The sequence below is a fragment of the Dromaius novaehollandiae genome, chromosome 33 (genome assembly GCF_036370855.1).
Source record: "Dromaius novaehollandiae isolate bDroNov1 chromosome 33, bDroNov1.hap1, whole genome shotgun sequence".
In the NCBI taxonomy this organism is placed as follows: Eukaryota; Metazoa; Chordata; class Aves; order Casuariiformes; family Dromaiidae; genus Dromaius; species Dromaius novaehollandiae.
This window is the reverse complement of record NC_088127.1, coordinates 1366943-1381195: the sequence shown is the minus strand read 5'-3', so window position 1 is coordinate 1381195 and position 14253 is coordinate 1366943. Positions and strand designations below refer to the sequence as shown.

The 14253-nt window shown below is 75.4% G+C and overlaps 3 protein-coding genes across 6 annotated transcripts; all 3 read right to left on the bottom strand.

The window, feature by feature from the left end:
- Positions 1–199: 199 nt before the first annotated feature.
- KRI1 (KRI1 homolog) lies at positions 200–5127 on the bottom strand. 3 transcript variants are annotated; one of them, XM_064499200.1, is made up of 20 exons: positions 5001–5127; positions 4314–4396; positions 4134–4239; positions 3961–4057; positions 3805–3862; positions 3686–3735; positions 3504–3606; positions 3346–3420; positions 3130–3257; positions 2947–3061; positions 2781–2876; positions 2518–2688; positions 2342–2417; positions 2156–2259; positions 1887–2025; positions 1674–1804; positions 1524–1588; positions 1339–1434; positions 911–1258; positions 200–337 (listed from the first exon to the last, which is right to left on the bottom strand). In XM_064499200.1, the coding sequence occupies exons 1-19, from the start codon at positions 5080–5082 to the stop codon at positions 925–927; spliced, it is 2109 nt and encodes a 702-aa protein (XP_064355270.1). In that variant the 5' UTR covers positions 5083–5127; the 3' UTR covers positions 200–337; positions 911–924. The 3 variants fall into 3 exon arrangements, with proteins under 3 accessions (XP_064355270.1, XP_064355268.1, XP_064355269.1); XM_064499198.1 differs by having other exon boundaries at positions 268–373; XM_064499199.1 differs by lacking the exon at positions 200–337 and adding an exon at positions 420–536.
- A 510-nt stretch (positions 5128–5637) lies between these two features.
- CDKN2D (cyclin dependent kinase inhibitor 2D) lies at positions 5638–9591 on the bottom strand. The gene is made up of 3 exons (XM_064499258.1): positions 8888–9591; positions 7984–8141; positions 5638–6377 (listed from the first exon to the last, which is right to left on the bottom strand). Exons 2-3 carry the CDS (start codon positions 8125–8127, stop codon positions 6027–6029), a joined length of 495 nt encoding a protein of 164 aa, XP_064355328.1. The 5' UTR covers positions 8128–8141; positions 8888–9591; the 3' UTR covers positions 5638–6026.
- A 1005-nt stretch (positions 9592–10596) lies between these two features.
- Positions 10597–13408, bottom strand: AP1M2 (adaptor related protein complex 1 subunit mu 2). Of its 2 annotated transcripts, none has more exons than XM_064499397.1 (12): positions 13260–13408; positions 13037–13193; positions 12896–12963; positions 12692–12822; positions 12476–12623; positions 12269–12395; positions 12041–12183; positions 11806–11877; positions 11529–11687; positions 11316–11441; positions 10816–10876; positions 10597–10713 (listed from the first exon to the last, which is right to left on the bottom strand). In XM_064499397.1, exons 1-12 carry the CDS (start codon positions 13299–13301, stop codon positions 10691–10693), a joined length of 1257 nt encoding a protein of 418 aa, XP_064355467.1. In that variant the 5' UTR covers positions 13302–13408; the 3' UTR covers positions 10597–10690. The 2 variants fall into 2 exon arrangements, with proteins under 2 accessions (XP_064355467.1, XP_064355466.1); XM_064499396.1 differs by having other exon boundaries at positions 10816–10891; positions 13260–13407.
- Positions 13409–14253: the final 845 nt, after the last annotated feature.

Below are 14253 nucleotides of genomic sequence, written 5' to 3'. Positions count from 1 at the left end.
CCGGCCTCCAGCCCCAGGTCGAAGGCCATGGGGTTGCGGGCCAGGCCGTTCCCGGGCTCCCGCGGGTCGTAGTAGCGCCGGGGCCGGCGCAGGAAGGCGGCCAGCGGCCGGCTGCGGTTGCCCAGGGCCCGGAAGGCCGGCACGGCCCCGCGGTAGTCCTGGAAGACGGAGCGGTAGGTGCGCGGGGGGTCGCGGAGGATGGCGAGGAAGACGGTGCCAGGCGGCATGAGGCGGCGGAGGGCCGCGGGCTCCAGGCGGAGGCGGCTGAGCAGCAGGTCGTAGCCGGCGGCGCCGGGGGCTCCACGAAGGCGGCCGAGAAGGGCCGGGCGTAGGCGAACTGGAAGGCGTAGGCGAACCGGAAGGCGTAGGCGAACTGGAAGGCGTAGCGGGGAAAAGCCAGCGTCAGGTTGCGGCACTCGGCTGCCCGGAAGAAGATGTTCTGCAGGGTGCTGCCGCCCGTCTTGTGCGTCTTCACGAAGGCCACGGGTGGCCCCCGGGGGCACGGGACGCCCCGCGGACGCCCGGCGGCCCCCTCCCTGCGGCGGGGACGGAGACGGGGTGAGACGGTGATGGAGGTGGGGACGGGGACGGAGATGGAGCCCCCCCACCCCGGCACTCACCCTGCCAGGAGCCGCAGCAGCAGCAGCACCGCGGCCAGGACCCCCCCCCCCCGCCGCCGCCACAGCCCAGCGCCACCGGCCCCTCATCGCTCCGGCGCTGCCGGATCCCCCAGCCCTCTCCGTGCTGCGAGCGCCCAGCCCGCGGCACGGGGTGGGACCGGCCCCGTCTGCCCCGCTTGGACGCCAGCTTTGCCGGGGCAGGCGAGGGCACGGGGCAGGCGAGGGCACGGGGCGCCGCAGCCGCCGGCCCAGCCCGATTAGGGGGTTTCTAGGTCAGCGCCGGGACTCACCGCGCGGCCCCGGCTCAGGCCCGGGGGGCTTCGCCGGGCGCCGGCCCCCTCCGCTCCTCCCGCTTCCTCTGCTGCCGGAGCCGCTGCCGGTAGCGGAGCCGCCGCGGGTTGAGGCCGAAGGCCTCCAGGCGCTTCCCGGAGAACTCCCGGCCGCCCAGCCGCACGGCCGCCCCCAGCCGCGCCGTCCCCCGGGGCCGCGGAGGCCCCCGCGCCGGGCTGGGTGTCGGGGGGGGCTGCTCCGCGGCCGGGGGGGGCTCGGCCCCCGGTGCCTCCTGCCGCCGCCGCTTGTCCCGGCGCTTCTTCCCCGCCTTGGCCTTGGCCGCGGGCGCCGGCTCGGGCTCCTCCGCGCTGCGGGGCCGGAGGGGGCGGCTCAGGGGGGGTCGGGCTGGCTGGGGGCTGTGCTGCCCCCCCCCCGGGGCCGTACGTACGTGGCCGACAGGGATTTCAGGATCTGCCGCTTCTTCCAGGTGTTCTGGGCCCGGCGGCTGTAGTTGGCCTGGTCCTGCCGCTCCTCCCGCTCCGAGCTGGGGCGAGGGAGAGCGTGAGCCGGGCGCGAGGCCGCTGCGGCCCCCCCAGCCCCATTGGCCCCCCCTGGCCCCCCCCGGCCCCTCACCGGTACATGCAGGTCTTGCGCAGGGAGCACCAGCGGTTCAGCTCCTTGTCGTCAGCCGCCAGGATCTAGGGGGCAGAGCAGGGGGCTGAGCCCCCGGGAAGGGGCCCCGGCGTCCGGGCGGGGGGGCCCCGGCGTCCGGGCGGGCCCTACCTCGTCGGTGGTGAGGCCGAAGTCGCAGGGCACCACGCTGCGGTACTTGAAGCGACAGGGCAGGTCGCCCACCAGGTCCTCGTAGTCGAGCCGGTAATACTCGTCCAGGTACTGCTCGAAGGTGCCGGCCGCTGGGGGGGCCGCGGGTGGGGGGGTCAGACCCCGACGCCCCCCAGGGCGGGGGGACGGCGGCCGGGACCCCCCCTCGCTCACCGGGGTCGAACGCCGGCTTCTCCTGCTCCACGGCCTCCCTGAACCGCGTCTTCCGCCGCTTCTTCCCCAGCGCCGGCGCCTCCTTCCGCCGCTTCCCGGGGGGGGCGGGGGGGGCCCGGGGGTCGTAGTCCGCGTCCATCTGCGTGGGGACACAACGGCCACCGGCTCGGCGGGGGGCTCCAAGCCCCGCCCCCCCCCCCCCGCGGCGCCCCGCTGCCGGGCATCGCTGTCACGAGTTCCGCCCGGCCTCAGCCCGGGAGGCGACGGACCACGAAGTCGGGATCCTCGCAGTGCGGCTGGCGGCTGCCGCCCTCCTCCTCCTCCTCCTCCTCCTCTTCATCCCGGCCGGTCCACGTGTCCCAGTTCCACTCGTCTGCGGGGGGGGGGGGGGGGGAAGCGGCACCTTAGAGACCCGGCGCGGCCCCGGCGGGGGGGGGACACAGGCCCCGGCTCACCGTCCAGACCCTCCTCCTCCTCGAACTGCGGCTTCTCCTCCTCCCCGCGGCCGTAGTAGTCGTCGCCGAAGAACTCCTGGGGGAGAAGGGGCAGAGTCGGGGGGGGCACGGGAAAAGGCAGGGGAATGGGAAAAGGGGGGGCGGGGGGGGCGGGAAAAGGGGGGGCGGGGGGCCACCTCCATGAGCCGGTCGTGCTGGGCCGGGTCGAAGTCCTCCCGGAGGAGGCGCTCGGAGAAGCCGACGGCGGCGTTGCCGGTGGCCTCGCGCAGCCGGGCCAGGCGCGCCGCGATCTCCTCCCGCTTGAGGTTCTTCAGCTGCTTCAGCTCCTCCCGCTTGCGGAGCTTCTCCTGCGGCGGACGCACGGACGGACGCACGGACGGCTCAGCCACCCCCCCGCGGTGCTGGGGGGGCCGCGGCGCTCCCCCCCCCCATCGCTCACCTTCCTCTTCCTCTCCCGGACCCGCTCCCGCTTCTCCTTGCGGCGCTCGTCGCGGCGCCGCACCGACGTGGCGATGCTCCGGGGGTAGGTCCGCACCTGGGGGGGGCAGCGGTGCTGGGACCCTCGGGGCCCCCCGGCCCCCCCCGGCCCCCCGCGTGCCCCCCACCTGCTCGGCGTCGGGCTCCTCGAAGCGGAAGTTGTAGCGGCGCTCGAAGGCCTCCTGCTTGGCCAGGAAGAGCTCGCCCTCGTCCGAGGAGTCGGCCGGGCTGGCGCCGGGGCCCCTGGGGGACGCGCGGGTGAGGGGGGGCCGGGGGGGGCCGGGGGGGCGGCGCTGCCCCGCCCCACTCACCCCTCGCCGCCGTCCTCCTCCTCCTCCTCCTCCTCCTCCTCGCGGTAGCCCCGGTTGAGGACGTAGTCCCGCAGGAAGCGCTCGCCGGGGTCCAGCGCCGGGTCGTTCCAGTACCGCTGCAGCGGCACCTGCGGCCCCGGGGGGTCAGGGCCGGCGCTTCCCCCCCCCGCCGCCGCCATCGGTGACACGAGCTCTGGCCCGGCCTCAGCCGCTCACCAGGTCCTGCAGCGGCTCCTCGGGGACGTCGCCCTGCCCCTTCAGCCAGCGGATGTAGTCCTCCTCCTCGCGGGCCTGGGGACGGCGACCGTCACCCCCTGCCCTGCGCCAGCCCCCCCGCCACCCCCCCCCAGCACCCCCCCAGCCCCGGCCCTCACCTCCTCCTCCGCGGTCCGGCTGCGCCGGCGGAGCAGGGCAGAGCCCCCCTCGCCCCCGTCCGCATCCTCCTCCTCCTCGCTGTCCGCCACGAAGGCCCGGAAGCTGCGGGGGGACCAGGGGGCGGTGGGTGAGCGCGGTGCTCCCCCCCCCAGCGCAGCCCCCCCCGGCCGGGCGCTCCCACCTCTCCTTGAGCTCCCGCTGCTCCTCCGCGTAGCTCTTGGAGGCGACTTTCTGCGCGGGGAGACGCGCGTCAGGGCCCCGGGGGGGGCAGCAGCACCGCCCCCCCCGCCCGGCACCCACCTTCCTCCGCCTGGCCGCGGCCTCCTCGTCCTCCTCGTCCTCCTCGTCCACGTACTTGCTGCGGGGCAGGCGGCGCCTCAGCCCTGCCCGGGGCCCCCAGCGCCCCACGCGGAGGGGGCGGCCGAGACCCCCCCGCGCCCCCCCGCCGCTGCTCACCCCTCCTTCTCCAGCATCACCGTCCGCTCGTAGTCCCGCAGGTACATCGGCCTCTCCGGGCGCTCCCGCCGCCCGGCATCGCCCTCCGCGGGGGAGCCTGGGGGGAGGTGAGGGGCCATGGGGTGGGCTGGGGGGGCGGTTGGGGGGGGGGGCGGCTCAGGGGGGCCCGTTACCATCCCGGCTGTAGAAGGTGGTGTCCGGCCGGTAGATGCGGGGGTCCCGGGTCTTCAGCAGCGCCAGCGTGCGGTAGAAATCCCGCTCCAGCCGCGGGTCCGGCTCCTGCGGGGCAGCGGGATGAGCCCGGGTGCCTGCTGGGGGGCCCAGGCGTCCGGGCGGCCCCCGCCCCCACTCACCACGTCGTCCCCGCTGCTGGAGTCCGACTCGGAGCTGGAGTCGCTGCTGCCATCGCCGCCGTCATCGCCATAACGGTCCTGCACTGGGGGGGGGGAACGGTGTGTGTGGGGGTTAACGGCACCCGGTTCCCAGTGTCGCGTCCCCCCGCCGGTACCCGGGTGCCCCCGGTCCCACCCAGATCCCGGTCCCGGTTCGGGCCGGTACCCGGGTCCCCCTACCCCCGGTCCTGGCCTCATCTTGCCGCTGCTCGGTCCTTCCCCCCGGTACCGATTGCCCCGGTTCTGGCCCTGTCCCCAGCCCAATTCTCCCGGATCCCGTTCAGCCAGGCCCGGTTCTGGTTCTGGTCCCGGTCCCCAGTGCCGCCACCGCCCCCCCGGTCCTAGTCCCGGTTCAGCTCCCCACGGGCCTAGACCCGCTTCCTCCGGTCCTCGGTGCCACTTCCCCCCCGGTCCCGGTTCTGAGCCCGGTCCCCGGTGCCGGTTCCGGTTCTGAGCCCGGTCCCCGGTGCCGGGTCTGATCCCGGTCCCGACCCCGGTCCCCAGTGCCGGTCCCGGTTCTGATCCCGGTCCCGATCCCGGTCCCCGGTGCCGGTTCCGGTTCTGAGACCCCGGTACCCATCCCATCGCCCCCCGGTCCCGGTTCCCGGTGCCGCTGTCCCCCCGCCCCGGTGCCCCCGCCCCGCTCACGCCGCTGCAGCTCCTCGCGCCGCCGGTACCGCCCGTAGCGCGCCGCGAAGGCCGCGTTCACGCGCAGCTCCGGCTCCGGCATCCTCCGCCCACGTGGGCGCCGCGCTTCCGGGCCGCTGTCACGTGACGAGGGGCGGGGCCCCGGGCGAGGCTCCGCCTCCGCCCCGCGCTTAAAGGGGAAACGGCTGAGGGGGGCCGGTGGGGCCCACTAATACTAGCACCCGAGGGAGCGTCCGCCCGGGACCCTCCAACCTCCCCCATTTCCATCCCGGGGGGGGGGTCACCCCGCGTTGCACCCGAGACCCCCTTTGCACCCCCAAAACACCCCCGCCCCCCTTCTCCCTGCACCCCCAGCCCCCCAATTTCCCTCTCAGAGACCCCCCCCATCCCCTTCTCCAGCCCCCCAATTCCCTCCCAGGAACACCCGCATGCCCCCCCCACTCCAGCCCCCCAATTCCCTCCCCGGGACCCCCCAGCCCCCCCTCCAGCCCCCCATTCCCCTCCTGGGGACCCCCAGCCCCCCCCACTCCAGCCCCCCCTTTCCCCCCTAGGTCCCCCTCAGCAGCCCCCCCCCGGCGTTGCCCCCCGCCGCCCCCCCAGACCGCCCCGGGAGAGAGGGAGGCCAGCCGGCGCCGCGCACGGTCCACAAATATTAATTTAATGGTTAAAAACATTAAATTATCCCCCCGACGTCTGCCCCGAGCACAATAAATAGAATCTCATTTCATCTCTGTCTTTACAAAATAAAAACCAGCGCGGGAAGGAGGGGGCGGCCCGGGGGGGGGGCACAGCGGGGGCGCCGGGCCCCACCACCCCCCGCCCCAGGGGGGTCCCGGCCGGCGGCGGCGGGGGGGTGACCCCATGTGCAGCCCCTTGGGGGGGGGACAACACCCCCCAGGGTGTCCCCAGCCGGGGGGGGCACCTCGTACCCGCCGAAATATAAATAGGGGCAACAGCGGAGAGGAAGAGGAACGTCTGAGGTAGGCGGTGGGGGGTCTGGGGGGGTCCGGGGGGGTCGGGGGGGGGTCAGGCGGGCGGGCGCTGCAGCAGGGCGCAGAGCTGCGGCCGCCCCAGGTGCCGCGCCAGGTCCAGCGGCGTGCGGCCCTGGGCGTCGCGGTGCGCCAGGTCCGAGGCGGGGGCCAGGTAGCGGACGGCGGCCGCGTGGCCCCCGCGCACGGCCACGTGGATGGGCAGCGCCCCGGCCCCGTCGGGCGCATTGACGTCGGCGCCGTGCTCCACCAGCACCCGCAGCGTGTCGGCGAAGCCCCCGCGCGCCGCGTCGTGCGCCGGCGCCCGCCCGGCCTCGTCCTGCACGTTGGCGCTGGCCCCCTGCTTCAGCAGCTCCCGGGCCACCGCCGGGCTGCCGAACATCATCACCTGCGCGGCACGGGGCGAGGCGTCGGCGGGGCCCGAGCGCCGTCCCCGCGTCCCGGGGGCATCCCTGCGTCCCGGGGGGATCCCTGCGCTGCATCCCTGCGTCCCGGGGGGATCCTGTTCTCCATCCCTGCATCCCGGGGGCATCCCTGCGTCCCGGGGGAATCCCTGCGCTCCATCCCTGCATCCCGGGGGGATCCTGTTCTCCATCCCTGCATCCCGGGGGGATCCCTGCGCTGCATCCCTGCATCCCGGGGGGATCCTGTTCTCCATCCCTGCATCCTGCAGGAGATCCCTGCGCTGCATCCCTGCATCCCGGGCAGATCCCTGCATCCCAGGGAGATCCTGCTCTCCATCCCTGCATCCCGGGGGGATCCCTGCGCTGCATCCCTGCCTCCCGGGGGGATCCTGTTCTCCATCCCTGCATCCCGGGGGAATCCCTGCGCTCCATCCCTGCGTCCCGGGGGGATCCTGTTCTCCATCCCTGCATCCTGCAGGAGATCCCTGCGCTGCATCCCTGCATCCCGGGCAGATCCCTGCATCCCAGGGAGATCCTGCTCTCCATCCCTGCATCCAGGGCAGGGCCCTGCTCTCCATCCCTGCATCCCGGGGGGATCCTGTTCTCCATCCCTGCATCCCGGGGGGATCCCTGCATCCCGGGGGGATCCCTGCGCTGCATCCCTGCCTCCCGGGGGGATCCTGCTCTCCATCCCTGCATCCCGGGGGCATCCCTGCGCTCCATCCCTGCGTCCCGGGGGGATCCTGTTCTCCATCCCTGCATCCTGCAGGAGATCCCTGCGCTGCATCCCTGCATCCCGGGCAGATCCCTGCATCCCAGGGAGATCCTGCTCTCCATCCCTGCATCCAGGGCAGGGCCCTGCTCTCCATCCCTGCATCCCGGGGGGATCCCTGCATCCCGGGGGGATCCTGATCTGCATCCCTGCATCCTGCAGGAGATCCCTGCGCTGCATCCCTGCATCCCGGGGGGATCCCTGTGCTGCATCCCTGCATCCCGGGGGCATCCCTGCATCCCGAGGGGATCCCTGCATCCCGGGGGGATCCCTGCACTGCATCCCTGCATCCCAGGGAGATCCTGCTCTCCATCCCTGCATCCAGGGCAGGGCCCTGCTCTCCATCCCTGCATCCTGGGAAGATATGGCTCTCCACCCCTGCATCCCCAGGCAGATCCCTCCTCTCCATCCCCTCTGCAGATCCCTGCTCTCCATCCCCACATCCTGCAGGAGATCCCTGTTCTCCATCCCCGCATCCCGGGGAGATCCTGCTCTTCATCCCTGCATCCTGGGGAGATCCCTGCACTGCATCCCCGCATCCCAGGGAGACGCCGGCTCTCCATCCCCACTGCAGATCCCTGCTGTCCATCCCCACATCCTGCAGGAGATCCCTGTCCTCCATCCCCGCATCCCGGGGAGATCCTGCTCTTCATCCCTGCGCTCTGGACATCCCTGTGCCCCATCCCTGGGTCCCGGGGGTCCCCGATCTCCATCCCCGGGTCCCCGATCTCCACCCCTGGGGTCCCGCTCTCCGCCCCCGGGTCCCGGGGGTCCCGGCTCTCCACGCCCCCCCCCGCGGGTGCCCCCCCGCCCCCCACCTGCAGCGCGGTCTTGCCGAAGCGGTTGTGGGCGTCGGGGTGCACCAGCTCGTGCTGCAGCAGCCGCCGCACCTCGGCCACGTCGCCCCGGGCCGCCGCCCCGCTCAGCCGGTCCCCGGCGCTGAGCTCCCCCCCCAGCAGCATGGCCGGGCCGGCACCTGGGGGGGGGGACGGGTTGGGGGGGGGCGGACCCCCCCGGGCCCCCCAGCTCCGGGACTCCCCCGGGACCAGCCCCAGTCTGGCCCCCCCCCCGTGCGCACCGCCCCCCGGTCCCGCCCGGTGCCCGGACCCCCCCGGGCTTGGCCCCCCCGGCTCCCTCTGTCCCCGGAGGCCCCCCCACACCCGTGTCAGCCACCTCCCCTGGTTCTCAGCCCCCCCCGGACTAGGCCCCCCCCGGTGTCAGCCCCCCCCCGGCCCCCCCCCGGACTAGGCCCCCCCGTGTCAGCCGCCCCCCCCAGTTCCCAGCACCCCCCCCCGGTCCCGGCCCCCCCCACTCATGTCAGCAGCCCCCCCTGCTTCCCAGCCCCCCCCCCGGGCTTGGCCCCCCCCCCCGGTTTCCCCCCCCCGGACGGAGCCCCCCCCCACCCGTGTCAGCTGCCCCCCCCGGTTCCCAGCCCCCCCGGGCTTGGATCCCCCCTCCCCTTGTCAGCCGCCCCCCCGCCGGTTCCCAGCCCCCCGGTGCCGGCCCCCCCCCCCGGTCCCCCCGCCCGGACGGAGACCCCCCCACCCGTGTCAGCTGCCCCCCCCCCCCGGTGCCGGCCCCCCCCAGCCGCCCCCTTCCCCGCCTCCTCCGCCGGCGCCGGCCCCGCCCGGGCCCGGCCCCCCCGCCGCGCTGTCAGCCTCGCCCCGGCCCCCCCCCGGCGTCAGCCGCCCCCCCGCCGCGGCGACCCCCGGCTCCGCTCACCCTGCAGCGGGGCGTCGCCGGGCGGGGAGCGGCGCCGGTGTCTGCGGCACTGGGCGGGGCCGGGGGCGGGGCCGGGGCGGGGCCGGGGCGGGGCGGCGGCGGGCGGGGGGACCCGGGGGCGGCGGGGGGGGGGTCGGGCTGCGCTCCCGCGGGCGCCGCCACCCACGTGGCGCCCCCCGAGGCCGCGGGGGCGCCGCCGCCCCCCGCCGCGCTACAATGTATCCCCCGGCCGCCGCGTCACGGCCCCCCGCCGCCCGCCCGGCCAATGGGCGCGCGGCTCCGGGCAGGCTCCGCCGCGGCGCGGCGCGCTGATTGGCTGCGGCGGGGCGGCCGCGGGGGCGGGGCTCGCCGATTCAAACGCGGCTTCGGGCGGGAAGAGGGCGGCGGCCGCCGCGGCCCCGACCCCGTCCCCGGGGGCGCCCCGGGGTCACTCCCACGGGGACACCCCCCCCCGGGGATTCCCCCCGGGACACGCCCTATGGGACCCCCCCTACGGGACCCCCTCCCAGGGACACCTCCCTATGGGACACCCCCCCCCGGGGATTCCCCCCGGGACACGCCCTATGGGACCCCCCCTACGGGACCCCCCCACCGGGGACCCCCCCCTACGGGACCCCCCTCACGGGACCCCTCCCCTGGGGACACGCCCTATGGGATCCCCCCTACGGGACCCCCTCCCGGGGACACCTCCCTATGGGACACCCCCCCCCAGGGACCCACCCCAGGGACACCTCCCTATGGGACACCCCCCCCGGGGATCCCCCCTACAGGACCCCCCCCGACACCACCCCCAGGACACCCCCCCCAGGGATCCCCCCCAACAGGACCCCCCCCCCGGGGACACCCCCCTCCTCACCACTCACAGCCCCCCCCAAAAAACAGGGGACCCCCCCGGGCTCGGGCAGGAAGGGGCAGGCAGGCCCGTGCCACAGGGGGACGGGGGACACTGGGGGACAAGGGACAGGGACACCGGGGACAGGGGCACTGGAGGACACGGGCACTGGGGACACGGGGACAGGGGTGTTGGGGACACGGGGACATGGGGACAATGGGACATGGGCACTGGGGGACACGGGGAGGTGGATGTTGGGCGTCGGGAGACCCAACAGGGAGCGAGGTGCCACAGCGCGGGGACAAGGGACAAAGGGACAGAGATGCTCCAGGCCGGGGGGACAGGGTAGGGGACAGGGACCTCCGGAGACGAGGCCGCTCGGGGACAACAGGGCCTGGGGACGGGGGTGCAGGGGAGGGACCCCGGGGACAGGGACCCTGGGGACGGGGGTGCAGGGGAGGGACCCCGGGGACAGGGACTCCCCAGGGACGGGGACCCCCGGGACAGGGGTGCAGGGGAGGGACCCCGGGGACAGGGACCCCCCAGGGACGGGGGTGCAGGGGAGGGACCCCGGGGACAGGGACCCTGGGGACGGGGGTGCAGGGGAGGGACCCCGGGGACAGGGACCCCCCAGGGACGGGGACCCCCAGGGACGGGGATGCTGGGTGACGAGGGGACGAGAGCGTCGGGGCAAGGACGAGGAGGGGACGCTGTTATGGGGTGGGGGGACACACGCTGGGGACAAGGGGGGGACAGGAGGGGGCAGGACGCTGTCACGGGAGGGGGGTCACAGCTGCTGGGGGCCCCGTCCCCTGTCCCCCCCGTCCCCCGCCCCACACCGTCCCCCCCACCCCACAAAGCCACAGGGCCGCGGGGACACGGGTGCAGACTTTATAGTGACTGCGGGGGCCGTGGGGGGGCCACGGGGGGGCCGTGGGGCGCCGTGGGGGGGGCCATGGCGCCGGGTCCCTCTAGCTGGTGCGGAGCTGGTAGTCTGCGGGGGGGGGGAGCAGGGGGGTGAGCCGGGCCCGGCGCCCCCGCCCCGGGGATGGGGGGGGGACAGGGGTCATGCCCCCCCCGGCCCCCCCGCACTCACCGCCGCTCTGGGTGATGTAGCGCACCCAGGGCAGCGCCTGGTAGCCGCTCTTCTCGATGATCTTCATGTAGCGCACCTGCCCGAGGGGGGGCATGGGGACGGGGGGGGACGGGGACGGGGGGGCCCAGGGAGCATGGGGATGGGGGGGGACATGGGGACAAGGGGGGGGACACGGGGACGGGGGGACCCAGAGAGCGTCGGGGACGGGGGGGGACATGGGGACAAGGGGGGGACACAGGGACGGGGGGCCCGGAGAGCATCGGGGACGGAGGGGCACAGGGATGGGGGGGACATGGGGCCGGGGGGGGGCGGGGGACAAGGACAGTTGGGACGAGGGGGACATGGGGACGGGGGGACACGGGGACAAGGGGGCCCCGGGGATGGGGGGGACACAGGGACGTGGGGGACATGGGGATGGGGGGGGCCCGGGGCCGGGGGGCGAGGACAGGGGGGACAAGGGGGACAGGGGGCCGGGGGGGGGGCCCGGGGCCGCTGCGCACCTGGATGCCGGAGACGGTGAAGTAGGGGATCTCGAAGCGGACGGAGACGGGCGGCCGCCCCTCGCCCTCCTCCCGCTCCACGCTGGGCAGCCCGAAGCGGGCGCGCAGCACGTGCTCCCTGCCCCCCTGCGCCGGCACCGCGTCAGCCCCCGCCGTGGAGCGCGGGCCCCGGCGTCCGGGCGCCGCACACGGCCGCGGCTGGGCTCGGCTCACCGGGAAGGACTTGATGGTCCAGAGGACGAGGTTCCGCTCCGGCAGGTACCGGGCGGCGCCCGCGCTGCTCTTGAACTTGGGCGAGTCGGCGTCGCTGGGCACCGGCACCGCGATCTCCACCCCGTTGGCCACCGACTGCTTCTTGAACTGCCCCTTGGCCTGGGGGGCGCGGGGGGGGGGGGTGGATGGGGCCGGGGTGGTCCCAGGGGCCGGGGTGGTCCCAGGGGCTGGGGTGGCCCCACGGCGCAGTGGGGCAGAGGGGGCTTCGGGGTCCCACCTTGACCATGATCTCCACCCGGCTGTGGGAGAACTTCTCGATGACCGACTCGATCCAGATGAGCGGCTTCACCTTGGGGCACGGGCAGGAGAGGGCTCGTCCCCATCCCCATCCCCATCCCCATCCCGTCCCCATCCCCATCCCCGTCCCCATCCCCATCCCCATCCCCATCCCCATCCCCATCCCGTCCCCATCCCCGTCCCCGTCCCGGGGGGGCCCCGGCGTCCGGGCCCACCTGGGTGTTGAGGCGGTAGGACATGAGCTCGAAGTCGCCGTCGGGGGGGATGAAGGAGATGGTGCGGTCGCTGTCGAAGCGCGAGAGCCTCACGCACTGGTGGAACTTGACGTCCTCCAGCTCCACCGACTTGTTCTTGCCCCCTGCGAGCGCAGGGGACGGGCTCGGGCGGGCACGTCCCCGCCGGGGGGGTCCCCACGCCCGCCCCCCCCCCCCCGCGGCACTCACGGCCCGTCAGCTCGAAGAGGACGCGGTCGTTCAGCCCCAGGCGCAGCTCGGGCATCCCGGAGAGGAAGACCTTCAGCTTGACGGTGCCCACCACCTCGCTGAGCAGCACGCTGCCGTTGGCGCTCACCTGCGGCGGCAGCGGCCCCGTCACCCCCCCGCCACCCCCCCGCGCCCGCCCGGGCCCCCCCCCGCCCGCCCCGGCCCTACCAGCAGGTTCACCGACTCCACCACGTCGATGAAGACCTCGTTCTTCTTGTACTTGATGCCTTCGGACCGCCACGACACGGCGTTGGTGACGGTGGTGGGCACGCGCCACTTCCCCGTGTCCAGCTTGTTGCCCTCCTGGGTGATGTACCTGCGGCGGGGGGGGGTCAGCAGGGTCCCGGCCCCCCCCCGTGGCCCCCCCCTCCCCGCCCCGCTCACTCCCGCAGGATTTTGCCGTCGGTGGTCTGCGGGAAGCCGAAGTCCATCAGCTCGTCCAGCAGCTCGTAGATGATGACGAAGTTGTCCCGGATGCTCTCCTCCTCCAGCTCCTTGAAGTACTCGGAGAAGACCTGGGGGGGGGGACGGCGTCGGCGTCGGCAGAGCGTGGGGGGGTCCCCCAGCCCCCCCGGCCCCCCCGCTCACCTCCACCACCTTGTAGAGGAAGGCGTAGACCAGGCTGGCGTTGGCGTTCTTCTTGGTGGCGGCCACCACTGGGCGCGGGCTAAGGAAAGGGCCGGGGGGGGGGGTGGCGGGGCGGGGGGGGCCGCGGCCCGGCAAGGATACGGTAGAGGTTGGCGTGCTTGATCCAGAGGAAGTGGACCCCCCCGTGGGCCAGCAGCGGGGCGGGGGCCCCCTCCTCCTCGCGCTGCAGCAGCAGGGCCAGGAAGGGCTCCACGTCGGCCGCGCTCACGTCCCCCCTGTAGCTGCGGCTGATGAGGGGCTGCGGGGCGGCGGGTCAGCGGGGGCCGGCGGGGCGGCGGGACCCCCCCGGCCGGCCCCGGCTCACCTTGCCCTTGAGGTCGAGGATGAAGACGGCGGAGGCGGACATGGCGGGGCCGGGGCGGGCGGCAGCCACCGCTTCCTCCTTCCCCGGCGTCACCTGAGCCAGGTGAGCGGCTGCGCCCAAGGGGGAGCCGGGCCTTAAAGGGGACCGAGCTGCTGCCGGGGGGGGGGATCTGCCCCCCCCCAGCTCCGCCACGGCCCCTCGGCACCGCGGGGCCTGGACGGGAGCCGCCAGCGTCGCCCGGGGCAGCCCCCGGACGCCTGGGCCCCCGTCATGGTCCTGGGGGGGCTGGACAGCCTCCGGACGCCTGGGCCCCTGTTACGGCTCTGGGGGGGCTGGGCAGCCCCCGGACGCCTGGGCCCCCGTCATGGTCCTGGGGGGGGCTGGGCAGCCCCCGGATGCCTGGGCCCCTGTTACGGCTCTGGGGGGGCTGGGCAGCCCCTGGACGCCTGGGCCCCCGTCATGGTCCTGGGGGGGGCTGGGCAGCCCCCGGACGCCTGGGCCCTCATCAAGGCCGTGCGGGGGGCCTGGGAAGCCCCTGGATGCCTGGGCCCCCGTCATGGCCTGGGGGGGGCTGGGCAGCCCCCGGATGCCTGGGCCCCCGTCATGGTCCTGGGGGGGGCTGGGCAGCCCCCAGACACCTGGGCCCCCATCACAGCCCTGGGGGACTCTGCAGCACCCAGGTGCATGGGGAGAAGTGGGGGGGGGGGTCTGTGCACCCGCCGGATGCCTGGGCTCCCCCATCCCACCCTGGGGGGGTCTGTGCACCCCCCGGACGCCTGGGTCCCCCATCCCGGCCTTGGGGGACTCTGTGCAGCACCCAAATGCCTGGAAGGAAGGGGAGGGGGCTCTGGGCAAAGCTCGGATGCTTCGGTCCCCTCCCACCCTGGGGGGGGGGGGTTGTGCACCCCCCGGACGCCTGGGTCCCCCATCCCACCCTGGGGGGGTCTGTGCATCCCCCAGACACCTGGGTCCCCCCCCCACCCCGGGATGAGCG